Genomic DNA, 13,276 nt, shown 5'->3' with positions numbered 1-13,276 from the left:
GATTTATAACACACATGAGACGCCATCTGTCGGTCTACGTAACCAGGGGAAGCCTCCGTTAGATCCAGAATGCCGAGGTCCTCGTGGGCCCTCTTTGGTACCGAAGCTGGTAGAAAAGCAGCGGTGCCGACCAAACTAGTCTTGGAATGCTTCCAGGTCACGACAGGTTATCACTGGCGTCTCTGAGACCCTGAAGGGGTCGTGAGGTTCAGCTTTTATTCTGAAGGAACCATTGCGGTCAGGTGTAACGTGCAACAGATTTTAACCAGCTTGTCTGAGGTTCTTTATGGCTGAAGAGGAAGTCCGGATGGCTTGTCCGAGACTCCTCCAGAACGCTTTGAACTAACGAAAAGGTGGCGTGGGATAGTTTTTATAATTGTCATATTTTGGTTTACTGGCAAATCAGAATTTGACATGCAAAATAGGGTTTATACAAACACCACAGAAAACCACGCCTTGCCAGAAACGAAGGTTCTAATTGGATCAGACAAAAGGAAATGTGTCGTGTGACTTTAGCATTACGTGTCATTAGTTTCTAGTGCAAATGTCCAAGATTATAATAACTTGTAAAATACTACTGATCACAGGATTATAATGTCAAGTAATAACATTGTCATTTCATAGATTGATTGAACATTGGCTCACATTATTATTGGTAGTAACAAAGTTGTTGATTATGTATTTATCAAAATAGTGTTCGTCTTCGTCTTGAGAGGTGAAGCAGTTCAGATGAGTAGAGTACATAAAAGACCTTGACGACTATCATGTAGATTAGCCTGTCAGAGACTTTATGTCTCTGCTCGAGCAGACACAGCAGATCATGACGTTTAGGTCAAAAACAGGACATTCATGATGCTACATATATAATTCCAAAATATGAGTATTAATAAATTCAAATAACAAGTAAAAACCAGAAAATCTTCTTCACAAATTGTTAAAATGCTACTTTTGATCAGAGAAACTGAGAAAGACTTAATGAGTGATTTTAGACAAAAACCAACACTTACAAAAATCAACCTCCATCTTGCCACTCCAAGACTTTACAATTTATTCTCAGAGAACAATACGTTCTTGTCTCATCTTGCTAAAACTGAGAGTGATTGTGGCTAAAATAAATGAACAAAACGAATATAAAGTTAAAGTATTTTACAGGCCCTCACTTATTTAAAACACACATAAGAAATCTTGATAAATTTAAATTACAGCGCATAGAGGAAATATTGAGCAAAAATGATAGCTACAAATACAAACACACTTAAAATCAATTAACGTATTCTCTTAAATATTACTTAAATTAATTGCTTTAAAGTAAAAGTTTATAGATATTTATCACAAGTGCTGCTACTTACTCAATCCCTATGCAGACTTTTTTATTTATTAGCTTTTAAAGTCCCATGAGTTCTCCAGTGACCATCTTTTTCTAAAGGAAAAAGAGAAATAGTCCAAGAAGCAAATGAAGAATACTAAAATGGACTCTATAGGCATTGCTCTTAGTTGTTTGTTGTGTTGGTGGAATTGTAGCTGTTTGTGCGATCATCATGGTTGAAGAAGAAGATGGAGTGGTGTATGTGCCATTTGTGGCTCCTGGGTATGATGGCTTTGTAGCTGGGTCAAGTGTTTTAGCTGCTGTTGTTGGTCTAGCTGATGTAGTGATTGGAATTAGTGGTCTCTTAGCTGGTACTAAAGGTAAGTGAGCTGGTGCTGTTGCTGGTAGAACTGGTGGAGCTTTTCTAGTTGTTGGTACCCTAGTTTTTCCTGCTGTTGTAGCGGCTTGTTTCAAGGTTGTTTTTGCTGGTTCAGATGTTGCTGAGCTCATTGCTTTAACATAATTTAGGACTGTGGTCATAACTGGGTCAGCAGATTTACTTATAAATGAATCAGTAGGTGGAGTCGTTATTGCTGGCCTGTGGTTACACAAAGTTTGTCCAGAACAGCCGGGTCCACTTATTGTTGGTTTTGTTTCAGTGTCTGTGGGTGCTTTCTCAGTTGTTTGTGCATTAGGCACAGTGGCTGTTGCATTAGTTGTTGTGGAAGGTTCTTCAGTTTTTGTGGTTAGCTCTTCAGGCACGGTAGGTAAAACTTGACTTTTTGTTATTGATAATTCAGTGGGCGTTGGTGCATTACTAACTGTTTTTAGCACTTTATTTGTGTTAAATGGGGCTTTTGTAGTGGTTGCTGGCGAAAAAGTTGTTGCAGCATTTTCCCTAGTAGCTGCTAATGTATCAGTTATAGTGGCTGGTGCATCTGTGGTTGTTTTTGCAACTTCAGTTATCATTGATGGTTTTTCAGTTGCGGTGATTGGTGTTGTAGAGGTGGTGGTTGCTTCTTCACTTATTGTCTGTGCGTCAGTTGTAGTGGCTGGTGCAGTGGTTATTGTTGTTGATTCTTCAGTTCTTGTTTTTGGAACTTCAGTTGTATTGGTTGTTGTTAAATTCACGGTGGTTACTTCCTGAATGGTTGTCTGTGCACTGGTAGTTGAGGCAGGTTCTTTTGTTTTTGGTGTTGGAACTTCTGGTGTGGTGGTTGAACTTAGAATTTCGGTTATTGGTTTATCAGTGGTGATTGGTGCTTTCATTGTTGTTCTAGGTTCGCTGGTAGATGTTGGTGTATCAATTGTAGTGGCTGGTGCATCAGTGCTTGTTTCTTGCACTTCAGTTGTGGTGGCTTTTTCCTTAGTTGTCGTTGTTGGTCTAGGAGTTTTGGGTCTTACCTTTTCAGTTACTGGTACTTTAGAGACTGTTGCTCTCTCTTCAGTTGTGGTGTCTGGTGCTTTACTTCTGCTGGTAAGTTCTTCAGTTGTTGGTGCAGCAGTTGAAGTGGCTCGTTTTTCACTTGTTGAAATTGGTGCTTCAGTCGTTTTTTGCTGGTTACACTCACTTTGTCCACAACAACCTGGTCCACTGGTGATGTTCCCAACTTGTTCCATGAATGGTAGACTTTGCAGGACTTTAGCTGCTACACATGTATTTTCAGTTACACAGCCACACACTGGGTAAGTTGTGGATCCGTGTTTCACTGTGGAAAGCGATGATTTTCATCAAGAACACTTTTTTATAGAAACAAATTATTTTGACGGAATTCACATGTAATTATTCTAATTTCTAAACAGTGATTTTTATTTTGTTATACTCCATAGTAAGAAGAAATAGTCTGGACTTGTCTATTCCTGTAACATGCAAACACACCTGTGGCTGTCAAGCAGCTGTTTTCCTCTCCTAAACATGAAACAGTTGAGTTGCATGTGGAAGTTTTGGGGTCACAAACGATACACCGCAGTTTGTTGGATGACTGAGATCCAGGCACTAAAACACAAGAAAAGAAGTAGTCAACAATGTTTTGAATTAATCAGAAACTTAGTTATATCTATAAACTTTATGCATTCATACGTACTGGGAAGATTTTGTGAGTTGCAGTTGTCATTGTTGCAGCATTTTACAGATGCACGTATGCTTGAAAAACCCAGGTTGGCTGAAAATAGCTGAATGCCTGGCTTTTGACACAGGATGGATGGTGCACAATCTTTGTAGATTTTGTTTTCTGTAGTTCCTGATGAAGTGGCTGTAGAGTCCAGAAGAAGTTTGTTATTTTTGTTCAAAAGAGACAAAAAATTTGAAAAAACAAAACAAAACAAAAAAAAACTTTTTGCCTAAAACATCTTGTAATGGAACATACCTTGAATGGAAGCAATAACACACATTGTCTCTGAGCCGCATTTCTTTTCTGTTGTGGTTTCACACTTGTCATCTGTGCAGGCCATACAATGCAAAGAGCCACCTGTAAAAAGTAAAAGCATTTGAAACCGCTACTTTCAACGAGTTTACATGTGTTAAACAATATTTTGTAGTTTTTTTTCTCAAAATAGTAAAAATAGGAAAAAAAGATTGCAAGTAAAATACATACCGCTGTGTTCTGTTGTAGGTCGTAATGTGGTGGTAGCTGTTGAAAATGTTGCTGTAATTAGTCTTTTAGTTGTTGACGGAGTTGTTTCAGTTGTAGTGTTTGTTGTTCTAGTTGTGGTGGTTGCTTCCTGAATTGTTGACTGTGCACTGGTTGTTGAGGCTGGTTCTTTAGTTTTTGGTGTTGGAACCTCTGGTGTGGAGATAGACCTTTGAATTTCACTTATTGGTCGTTCAGTGGTGGTTGGTGCTTTAGTTGTGGTGCTAGGTTCTCTGGTAGTTGTTGGTGTATCAATTGTAGTGGCTGGTTTATCTGTGCTTGTTTCTGGCACATCAGTTGTGGTGGCTTGTTCCTTAGTTGTCGTTGTTGGTCTAGGAGTTTTGGGTCTTACCTTTTCAGTTATTGGTACTTTATAGACTGTTGCTCTCTCTTCAATTGTGCTGTCTGGTGCTTTACTTCTGCTGGTAAGTTCTTCAGTTGTTGGTGCAGCAGTTGTAGTGGCTGGTGCAGTGGTTCTTGTGGTTGATGCTTCAGTTGTTGTTTTTAGCACTTTAGTTGTATTGGTTGTTGTTCGAGTCGCAGTGGTTGCCTCCTGAAATGTTGTCTGTGCACTGGTAGTTGAGGCAGGTTCTTTTGTTTTTGGTGGTGGAACTTCTGGTGTGGTTGTTGAACTTAGAATTTCGGTTATTGGTTTATCCGTGGTGGTTGGTGCTTTCGTTGTTGTTCTAGGTTCTCTGGTAGTTGTTGGTGTATCAATTGTAGTAGCTGGTGCATCAGTGCTTGTTTCTGGCACTTCAGTTGTGGTGGCTTCTTCCTTAGTTGTCGTTCTTGGTCTAGGAGTTTTGGGTCTTACCTTTTCAGTTACTGGTACTTTAGAGACTGTTGCTCTCTCTTCAGTTGTGGTGTCTGGTGCTTTACTTCTGCTGTTAAGTTCTTCAGTTGTTGGTGCAGCAGTTGAAGTGGCTCGTTTTTCACTTGTTGAAATTGGTGCTTCAGTCGTTTTTTGCTGGTTACACTCACTTTGTCCACAACAACCTGGTCCACTGGTGATGTTCCCAACTTGTTCCATGAATGGTAGACTTTGCAGGACTTTAGCTGCTACACATGTATTTTCAGTTACACAGCCACACACTGGGTAAGTTGTGGATCCGTGTTTCACTGTGGAAAGCGATGATTTTCATCAAGAACACTTTTTTATTGAAAAAAGTTAGTTTGACAGCATTCACATGTAATTATTCTAATTTCTAAACAGTGATTTTTATTTTGTTATACTCCATAGTAAGAAGAAATAGTCTGGACTTGTCTATTCCTGTAACATGCAAACACACCTGTGGCTGTCAAGCAGCTGTTTTCCTCTCCTAAACATGAAACAGTTGAGTTGCATGTGGAAGTTTTGGGGTCACAAACGATACACCGCAGTTTGTTGGATGACTGAGATCCAGGCACTAAAACAGAAGAAAAGAAGTATTCAACAATGTTTTGAATTAATCAGAAACTTAGTCATATCTATAAACTTTATGCATTCATACGTACTGGGAAGATTTTGTGAGTTGCAGTTGTAATTGTTGCAGCATTTTACAGATGCACGTACGCTTGAAAAACCCAAGTTGGCTGAAAAAAGCTGAATGCCTGGCTTTTGACACAGGATGGATGGTGCACAATCTCTGTAGATTTTGTTTTCTGTAGTTCCTGATGAAGTGGCTGTAGAGTCCAGAAGAAGTTTGTTATTTTAGTTCAAAACAGACAAAACATTAGAAAATAACAACCTTTTTGCCTAAAACATCTTGTAATGAAACATACCTTGAATGGAAGCAATAACACACATTGTCTCTGAGCCACATTTCTTTTCTGTTGTGGTTTCACACTTGTCATCTGTGCAGGCCATACAATGCAAAGAGCCACCTGTAAAAAGTAAAAGCATTAGAAACCGCTACTTTCAACGAGTTTACATGTGTTAAACAATATTTTGTAGTTTTTTCCCAAAATAGTAAAAAAAAGAAAAAAAAAGATTGCAAGTAAAATACATACCTCTGTGTTCTGTTGTAGGTCGTAATGTGGTGGTAGCTGTTGCAAATTTTGTTGTAATTAGTCTTTTAGTTGTTGACGGAGTTGTTTCAGTTGTGGTGTTTGTTGTTCTAGTTGTGGTGGTTGCTTCCTGAATTGTTGACTGTGCACTGGTTGTTGAGGCTGGTTCTTTAGTTTTTGGTGTTGGAACCTCTGGTGTGGTGGTAGACCTTTGAATTTCACTTACTGGTCGTTCAGTGGTGGTTGGTGCTTTAGTTGTGGTGCTAGGTTCTCCGGTAGTTGTTGGTGTAACGGTTGTAGTGGCTGGTGCAGTGGTTCTTGTGGTTGATGCTTCAGTTGTTGTTTTTAGCACTTCAGTTGTATTGGTTGTTGTTCGAGTCGCAGTGGTTGCTTCCTGAATTGTTGTCTGTGCACTGGCAGTTGAGGCAGGTTCTTTTGTTTTTGGTGGTGGAACTTCTGGTGTGGTTGTTGAACTTAGAATTTCGGTTATTGGTTTATCCATGGTGGTTGGTGCTTTTCTTGTTCTTCTAGGTTCTCTGGTAGTTGTTGGTGTATCAGTTGTAGTGGCTGGTGCATCAGTGCTTGTTTCTGGCACTTCAGTTGTGGTGGCTTCTTCCTTAGTTGTCGTTGTTGGTCTAGGAGTTTTGGGTCTTACCTTTTCAGTTACTGGTACTTTAGAGACTGTTGCTCTCTCTTCAATTGTGGTGTCTGGTGCTTTACTTCTGCTGTTAAGTTCTTCAGTTGGTTGTGCAGCAGTTGAAGTGGCTCGTTTTTCACTTGTTGAAATTGGTGCTTCAGTCGTTTTTTGCTGGTTACACTCACTTTGTCCACAACAACCTGGTCCACTGGTGATGTTCCCAACTTGTTCCATGAATGGTAGACTTTGCAGGACTTTAGCTGCTACACATGTATTTTCAGTTACACAGCCACACACTGGGTAAGTTGTGGATCCGTGTTTCACTGTGGAAAGCGATGATTTTCATCAAGAACACTTTTTTATAGAAACAAGTTAGTTTGACAGCATTCACATGTAATTTTTCTAATTTCTAAACAGTTATTTTTATTTTGTTATACTCCATAGTAAGAAGAAATAGTCTGGAATTGTCTATTCCTGTAACATGCAAACACACCTGTGGCTGTCAAGCAGCTGTTTTCCTCTCCTAAACATGAAACAGTTGAGTTGCATGTGGAACTTTTGGGGTCACAAACGATACACCGCAGTTTGTTAGATGACTGAGATCCAGGCACTAAAACACAAGAAAAGAAGTATTCAACAATGTTTTGAATTAATCAGAAACTTAGTCATATCTATAAACTTTATGCATTCATACGTACTGGGAAGATGTTGTGAGTTGCAGTTGTCATTGTTGCAGCATTTTACAGATGCACGTACGCTTGAAAAACCCAAGTTGGCTGAAAATAGCTGAATGCCTGGCTTTTGACACAGGATGGATGGTGCACAATCTTTGTAGATTTTGTTTTCTGTAGTTCCTGATGAAGTGGCTGTAGAGTCCAGAAGAAGTTTGTTATTTTTGTTCAAAACAGACAAAACATTAGAAAATAACAACCTTTTTGCCTAAAACATCTTGTAATGAAACATACCTTGAATGGAAGCAATAACACACATTGTCTCTGAGCCACATTTCTTTTCTGTTGTGGTTTCACACTTGTCATCTGTGCAGGCCATACAATGCAAAGAGCCACCTGTAAAAAGTAAAAGCATTTGAAACCGCTACTTTCAACGAGTTTACATGTGTTAAACAATATTTTGTAGTTTTTTCTCAAAATAGTAAAAAAAAGAAAAAAAAGATTGCAAGTAAAATACATACCTCTGTGTTCTGTTGTAGGTCGTAATGTGGTGGTAGCTGTTGCAAATTTTGTTGTAATTAGTCTTTTAGTTGTTGACGGAGTTGTTTCAGTTGTGGTGTTTGTTGTTCTAGTTGTGGTGGTTGCTTCCTGAATTGTTGACTGTGCACTGGTTGTTGAGGCTGGTTCTTTAGTTTTTGGTGTTGGAACCTCTGGTGTGGTGGTAGACCTTTGAATTTCACTTACTGGTCGTTCAGTGGTGGTTGGTGCTTTAGTTGTGGTGCTAGGTTCTCCGGTAGTTGTTGGTGTAACGGTTGTAGTGGCTGGTGCAGTGGTTCTTGTGGTTGATGCTTCAGTTGTTGTTTTTAGCACTTCAGTTGTATTGGTTGTTGTTCGAGTCGCAGTGGTTGCTTCCTGAATTGTTGTCTGTGCACTGGTAGTTGAGGCAGGTTCTTTTGTTTTTGGTGGTGGAACTTCTGGTGTGGTTGTTGAACTTAGAATTTCGGTTATTAGTTTATCCATGGTGGTTGGTACTTTCGTTGTGGTGCTAGGTTCTCCGGTAGTTGTTGGTGTAATGGTTGTAGTGGCTGGTGCATCTGTGGTTGTTTTTGGCCCTTTAGTTGTTGTTGCTGGTTCAGTGGTTGAGGTGGGTGCGTCAGTTGTTGTGGAAGGTTTTTCAGTTGCAGTGATTGGTGTTGTAGAGGTGGTGGTTGCTTCTTCAGTTGTTATTTGTGCATCAGTTGTAGTGGCTGATGCAGTGGTTCTTGTGGTTGATGCTTCAGTTGTTGTTTTTGGCACATCAGTTGTAATGGTTGTTGTTAAAGTCACGGTGGTTGCTTCCTGAATTGTTGTCTGTGCACTGGTTGTTGAGGCTGGCTCTTTAGTTTTTGGTGTTGTAACTTCTGGTGTGGTGGTTGAACTTAGAATTTTGGTTATTGGTTTATCAGTGGTGGTTGGTGCTTTAGTTGATGTTCTAGGTTCTCTGGTAGTTGTTGGTGTATCGATTTTAGTGGCTGGTGCATCTGTGGTTGTTTTTGGCCCTTTAGTTGTCGTTGCTGGTTCAGTGGTTGAGGTGGGTGCGTCAGTTGTTGTGGACGGTTTTTCAGTTGCAGTGATTGGTGTTGTGGTGGTGGTGGTTGCTTCTTCGGTTGTTGTTTGTGCATCAGTTGTAGTGGCTGGTGCAGTGGTTCTTGTGGTTGATGCTTCAGTTGCTGTTTTTAGCACTTCAGTTGTATTGGTTGTTGTTCGAGTCGCAGTGGTTGCCTCCTGAAATGTTGTCTGTGCACTGGTAGTTGAGGCAGGTTCTTTTGTTTTTGGTGGTGGAACTTCTGGTGTGGTTGTTGAACTTAGAATTTCGGTTATTGGTTTATCCGTGGTGGTTGGTGCTTTCGTTGTTGTTCTAGGTTCTCTGGTAGTTGTTGGTGTATCAATTGTAGTGGCTGGTGCATCAGTGCTTGTTTCTGACACTTCAGTTGTGGTGGCTTTTTCCTTAGTTGTCGTTGTTGGTCTAGGAGTTTTGGGTCTTACCTTTTCAGTTACTGGTACTTTAGAGACTGTTGCTCTCTCTTCAATTGTGGTGTCTGGTGCTTTACTTCTGCTGGTAAGTTCTTCAGTTGTTGGTGCAGCAGTTGAAGTGGCTCGTTTTTCACTTGTTGAAATTGGTGCTTCAGTCGTTTTTTGCTGGTTACACTCACTTTGTCCACAACAACCTGGTCCACTGGTGATGTTCCCAACTTGTTCCATGAATGGTAGACTTTGCAGGACTTTAGCTGCTACACATGTATTTTCAGTTACACAGCCACACACTGGGTAAGTTGTGGATCCGTGTTTCGCTGTGGAAAGCGATGATTTTCATCAAGAACACTTTTTTATAGAAACAAGTTAGTTTGACAGCATTCACATGTAATTATTCTAATTTCTAAACAGTGATTTTTATTTTGTTATACTCCATAGTAAGAAGAAATAGTCTGGATTTGTCTATTCCTGTAACATGCAAACACACCTGTGGCTGTCAAGCAGCTGTTTTCCTCTCCTAAACATGAAACAGTTGAGTTGCATGTGGAAGTTTTGGGGTCACAAACGATACACCGCAGTTTGTTGGATGACTGAGATCCAGGCACTAAAACACAAGAAAAGAAGTATTCAACAATGTTTTGAATTAATCAGAAACTTAGTTATATCTATAAACTTTATGCATTCATACGTACTGGGAAGATTTTGTGAGTTGCAGTTGTCATTGTTGCAGCATTTTACAGATGCACGTACGCTTGAAAAACCCAAGTTGGCTGAAAAAAGCTGAATGCCTGGCTTTTGACCAGGATGGATGGTGCACAATCTCTGTAGATTTTGTTTTCTGTAGTTCCTGATGAAGTGGCTGTAGAGTCCAGAAGAAGTTTGTTTTTTTTGTTCAAAACAGACAAAACATTAGAAAATAACAACCTTTTTGCCTAAATCATCTTGTAATGGAACATACCTTGAATGGAAGCAATAACACACATTGTCTCTGAGCCACATTTCTTTTCTGATGTGGTTTCACACTTGTCATCTGTGCAGGCCATACAATGCATAGAACCACCTGTAAAAAGTAAAAGCATTTGAAACCGCTACTTTCAACGAGTTTACATGTGTTAAACAATATTTTGTAGTTTTTTCCCAAAATAGTAAAAAAAAGAAAAAAAAAGATTGCAAGTAAAATACATACCTCTGTGTTCTGTTGTAGGTCGTAATATGGTGGAAGCTGTTGCAAATTTTGTTGTAATTAGTCTTTTAGTTGTTGACGGAGTTGTTTCAGTTGTGGTGTTTGTTGTTCTAGTTGTGGTGGTTGCTTCCTGAATTGTTGACTGTACACTGGTTGTTGAGGCTGGTTCTTTAGTTTTTGGTGTTGGAACATCTGGTGTGGTGGTAGACCTTTGAATTTCACTTATTGGTCGTTCAGTGGTGGTTGGTGCTTTAGTTGTGGTGCTAGGTTCTCCGGTAGTTGTTGGTGTAACGGTTGTAGTGGCTGGTGCAGTGGTTCTTGTGGTTGATGCTTCAGTTGTTGTTTTTAGCACTTCAGTTGTATTGGTTGTTGTTTGAGTCGCAGTGGTTGCTTCCTGAATTGTTGTCTGTGCACTGGTAGTTGAGGCAGGTTCTTTTATTTTTGGTGGTGGAACTTCTGGTGTGGTTGTTGAACTTAGAATTTCGGTTATTGGTTTATCCGTGGTGGTTGGTACTTTCGTTGTGGTGCTAGGTTCTCCGGTAGTTGATGGTGTAATGGTTGTAGTGGCTGGTGCATCTGTGGTTGTTTTTGGCCCTTTAGTTGTTGTTGCTGGTTCAGTGATTGAGGTGGGTGCGTCAGTTGTTGTGGAAGGTTTTTCAGTTGCAGTGATTGGTGTTGTGGTGGTGGTGGTTGCTTCTTCAGTTGTTATTTGTGCATCAGTTGTAGTGGCTGGTGCAGGGGTTCTTGTGGTTGATGCTTCAGTTGTTGTTTTTGGCACATCAGTTGTAATGGTTGTTGTTAAAGTCACGGTGGTTGCTTCCTGAATTGTTGTCTGTGCACTGGTTGTTGAGGCTGGCTCTTTAGTTTTTGGTGTTGTAACTTCTGGTGTGGTGGTTGAACTTAGAATTTCGGTTATTGGTTTATCAGTGGTGGTTGGTGCTTTCGTTGTTGTTCTAGGTTCTCTGGTAGTTGTTGGTGTATCGATTTTAGTGGCTGGTGCATCTGTGGTTGTTTTTGGCCCTTTAGTTGTCGTTGCTGGTTCAGTGGTTGAGGTGGGTGCGTCAGTTGTTGTGGAAGGTTTTTCAGTTGCAGTGATTGGTGTTGTAGAGGTGGTGGTTGCTTCTTCAGTTGTTGTTTGTGCATCAGTTGTAGTGGCTGATGCAGTGGTTCTTATGGTTGATGCTTCAGTTGCTGTTTTTAGCACTTCAGTTGTATTGGTTGTTGTTCGAGTGTCAGTGGTTGCTTCCTGAATTGTTGTCTGTGCACTGGTAGTTGAGGCATGTTCTTTTGTTTTTGGTGGTGGAACTTCTGGTGTGGTTGTTGAACTTAGAATTTCGGTTATTGGTTTATCCGTGGTGGTTGGTGCTTTCGTTGTTGTTCTAGGTTCTCTGGTAGTTGTTGGTGTATCAATTGTAGTGGCTGGTGCATCAGTGCTTGTTTCTGGCACTTCAGTTGTGGTGGTTTCTTCCTTAGTTGTCGTTGTTGGTCTAGGAGTTTTGGGTCTTACCTTTTCAGTTACTGGTACTTTAGAGACTGTTGCTCTCTCTTCAATTGTGGTGTCTGGTGCTTTACTTCTTCTGGTAAGTTCTTCAGTTGTTGGTGCAGCAGTTGAAGTGGCTCGTTTTTCACTTGTTGAAATTGGTGCTTCAGTCGTTTTTTGCTGGTTACACTCACTTTGTCCACAACAACCTGGTCCACTGGTGATGTTCCCAACTTGTTCCATGAATGGTAGACTTTGCAGGACTTTAGCTGCTACACATGTATTTTCAGTTACACAGCCACACACTGGGTAAGTTGTGTATCCGTGTTTCACTGTGGAAAGCGAAGATTTTCATCAAGAACACTTTTTTATAGAAACAAGTTAGTTTGACAGCATTCACATGTAATTATTCTAATTTCTAAACAGTGATTTTTATTTTGTTATACTCCATAGTAAGAAGAAATAGTCTGGACTTGTCTATTCCTGTAACATGCAAACACACCTGTGGCTGTCAAGCAGCTGTTTTCCTCTCCTAAACATGAAACAGTTGAGTTATATGTGGAAGTTTTGGGGTCACAAACGATACACCGCAGTTTGTTGGATGACTGAGATCCAGGCACTAAAACACAAGAAAAGAAGTATTCATTAATGTTTTGAATTAATCAGAAATTTAGTCATATCTATAAACTTTATGCATTCATACGTACTGGGAAGATTTTGTGAGTTGCAGTTGTCATTGTTGCAGCATTTTACAGATGCACGTACGCTTGAAAAACCCAAGTTGGCTGAAAATAGCTGAATGCCTGGCTTTTGACACAGGATGGATGGTGCACAATCTTTGTAGATTTTGTTTTCTGTAGTTCCTGATGAAGTGGCTGTAGAGTCCAGAAGAAGTTTGTTATTTTTGTTCAAAACAGACAAAACATTAGAAAATAACAACCTTTTTGCCTAAAACATCTTGTAATGAAACATACCTTGAATGGAAGCAATAACACACATTGTCTCTGAGCCACATTTCTTTTCTGTTGTGGTTTCACACTTGTCATCTGTGCAGGCCATACAATGCAAAGAGCCACCTGTAAAAAGTAAAAGCATTTGAAACCGCTACTTTCTACGAGTTTACATGTGTTAAACAATATTTTGTAGTTTTTTCTCAAAATAGTAAAAAAAAGAAAAAAAAAGATTGCAAGTAAAATACATACCTCTGTGTTCTGTTGTAGGTCGTAATGTGGTGGTAGCTGTTGCAAATTTTGTTGTAATTAGTCTTTTAGTTGTTGACGGAGTTGTTTCAGTTGTGGTGTTTTTTGTTCTAGTTGTGGTGGTTGCTTCCTGAATTGTTGACTGTGCACTGGTTGTTGAGGCTGGTTCTT

General features: G+C 39.9%; 1 protein-coding gene across 1 annotated transcript; it reads right to left on the bottom strand.

Moving 5' to 3' along the window:
• Positions 1 to 1,259: 1,259 nt before the first annotated feature.
• On the bottom strand, positions 1,260 to 12,965 carry LOC139072055 (mucin-2-like). Its single transcript, XM_070555245.1, has 19 exons — positions 12,881 to 12,965; positions 12,614 to 12,781; positions 12,409 to 12,525; positions 10,430 to 12,238; positions 10,202 to 10,303; positions 9,731 to 9,847; positions 7,752 to 9,560; positions 7,525 to 7,626; positions 7,258 to 7,425; positions 7,053 to 7,169; positions 5,926 to 6,882; positions 5,698 to 5,799; positions 5,431 to 5,598; positions 5,226 to 5,342; positions 3,901 to 5,055; positions 3,673 to 3,774; positions 3,391 to 3,558; positions 3,186 to 3,302; positions 1,260 to 3,015 (listed from the first exon to the last, which is right to left on the bottom strand). The coding sequence occupies exons 1-19, from the start codon at positions 12,963 to 12,965 to the stop codon at positions 1,421 to 1,423; spliced, it is 9,075 nt and encodes a 3,024-aa protein (XP_070411346.1). The 3' UTR covers positions 1,260 to 1,420.
• Positions 12,966 to 13,276: the final 311 nt, after the last annotated feature.

This window comes from Nothobranchius furzeri, chromosome 10 (assembly GCF_043380555.1).
Source record: "Nothobranchius furzeri strain GRZ-AD chromosome 10, NfurGRZ-RIMD1, whole genome shotgun sequence".
In the NCBI taxonomy this organism is placed as follows: Eukaryota; Metazoa; Chordata; class Actinopteri; order Cyprinodontiformes; family Nothobranchiidae; genus Nothobranchius; species Nothobranchius furzeri.
This window is presented reverse-complemented; position numbering and strand designations above follow the sequence as displayed.

Coding starts and splice junctions, on each gene's coding strand:
- LOC139072055 (XM_070555245.1), bottom strand. CDS start 12,965: ATGGCCTGCACAGATGACAAGTGTGAAACCACAACAGAAAAGAAATGT. Junction 6,883..7,052: donor CAGCTGCTTGACAGCCACAG/GTGTGTTTGCAT, acceptor CGCTTTCCACAG/TGAAACACGGATCCACAACT. Junction 5,343..5,430: donor CAACTCACAAAATCTTCCCA/GTACGTATGAAT, acceptor CTTCTGTTTTAG/TGCCTGGATCTCAGTCATCC.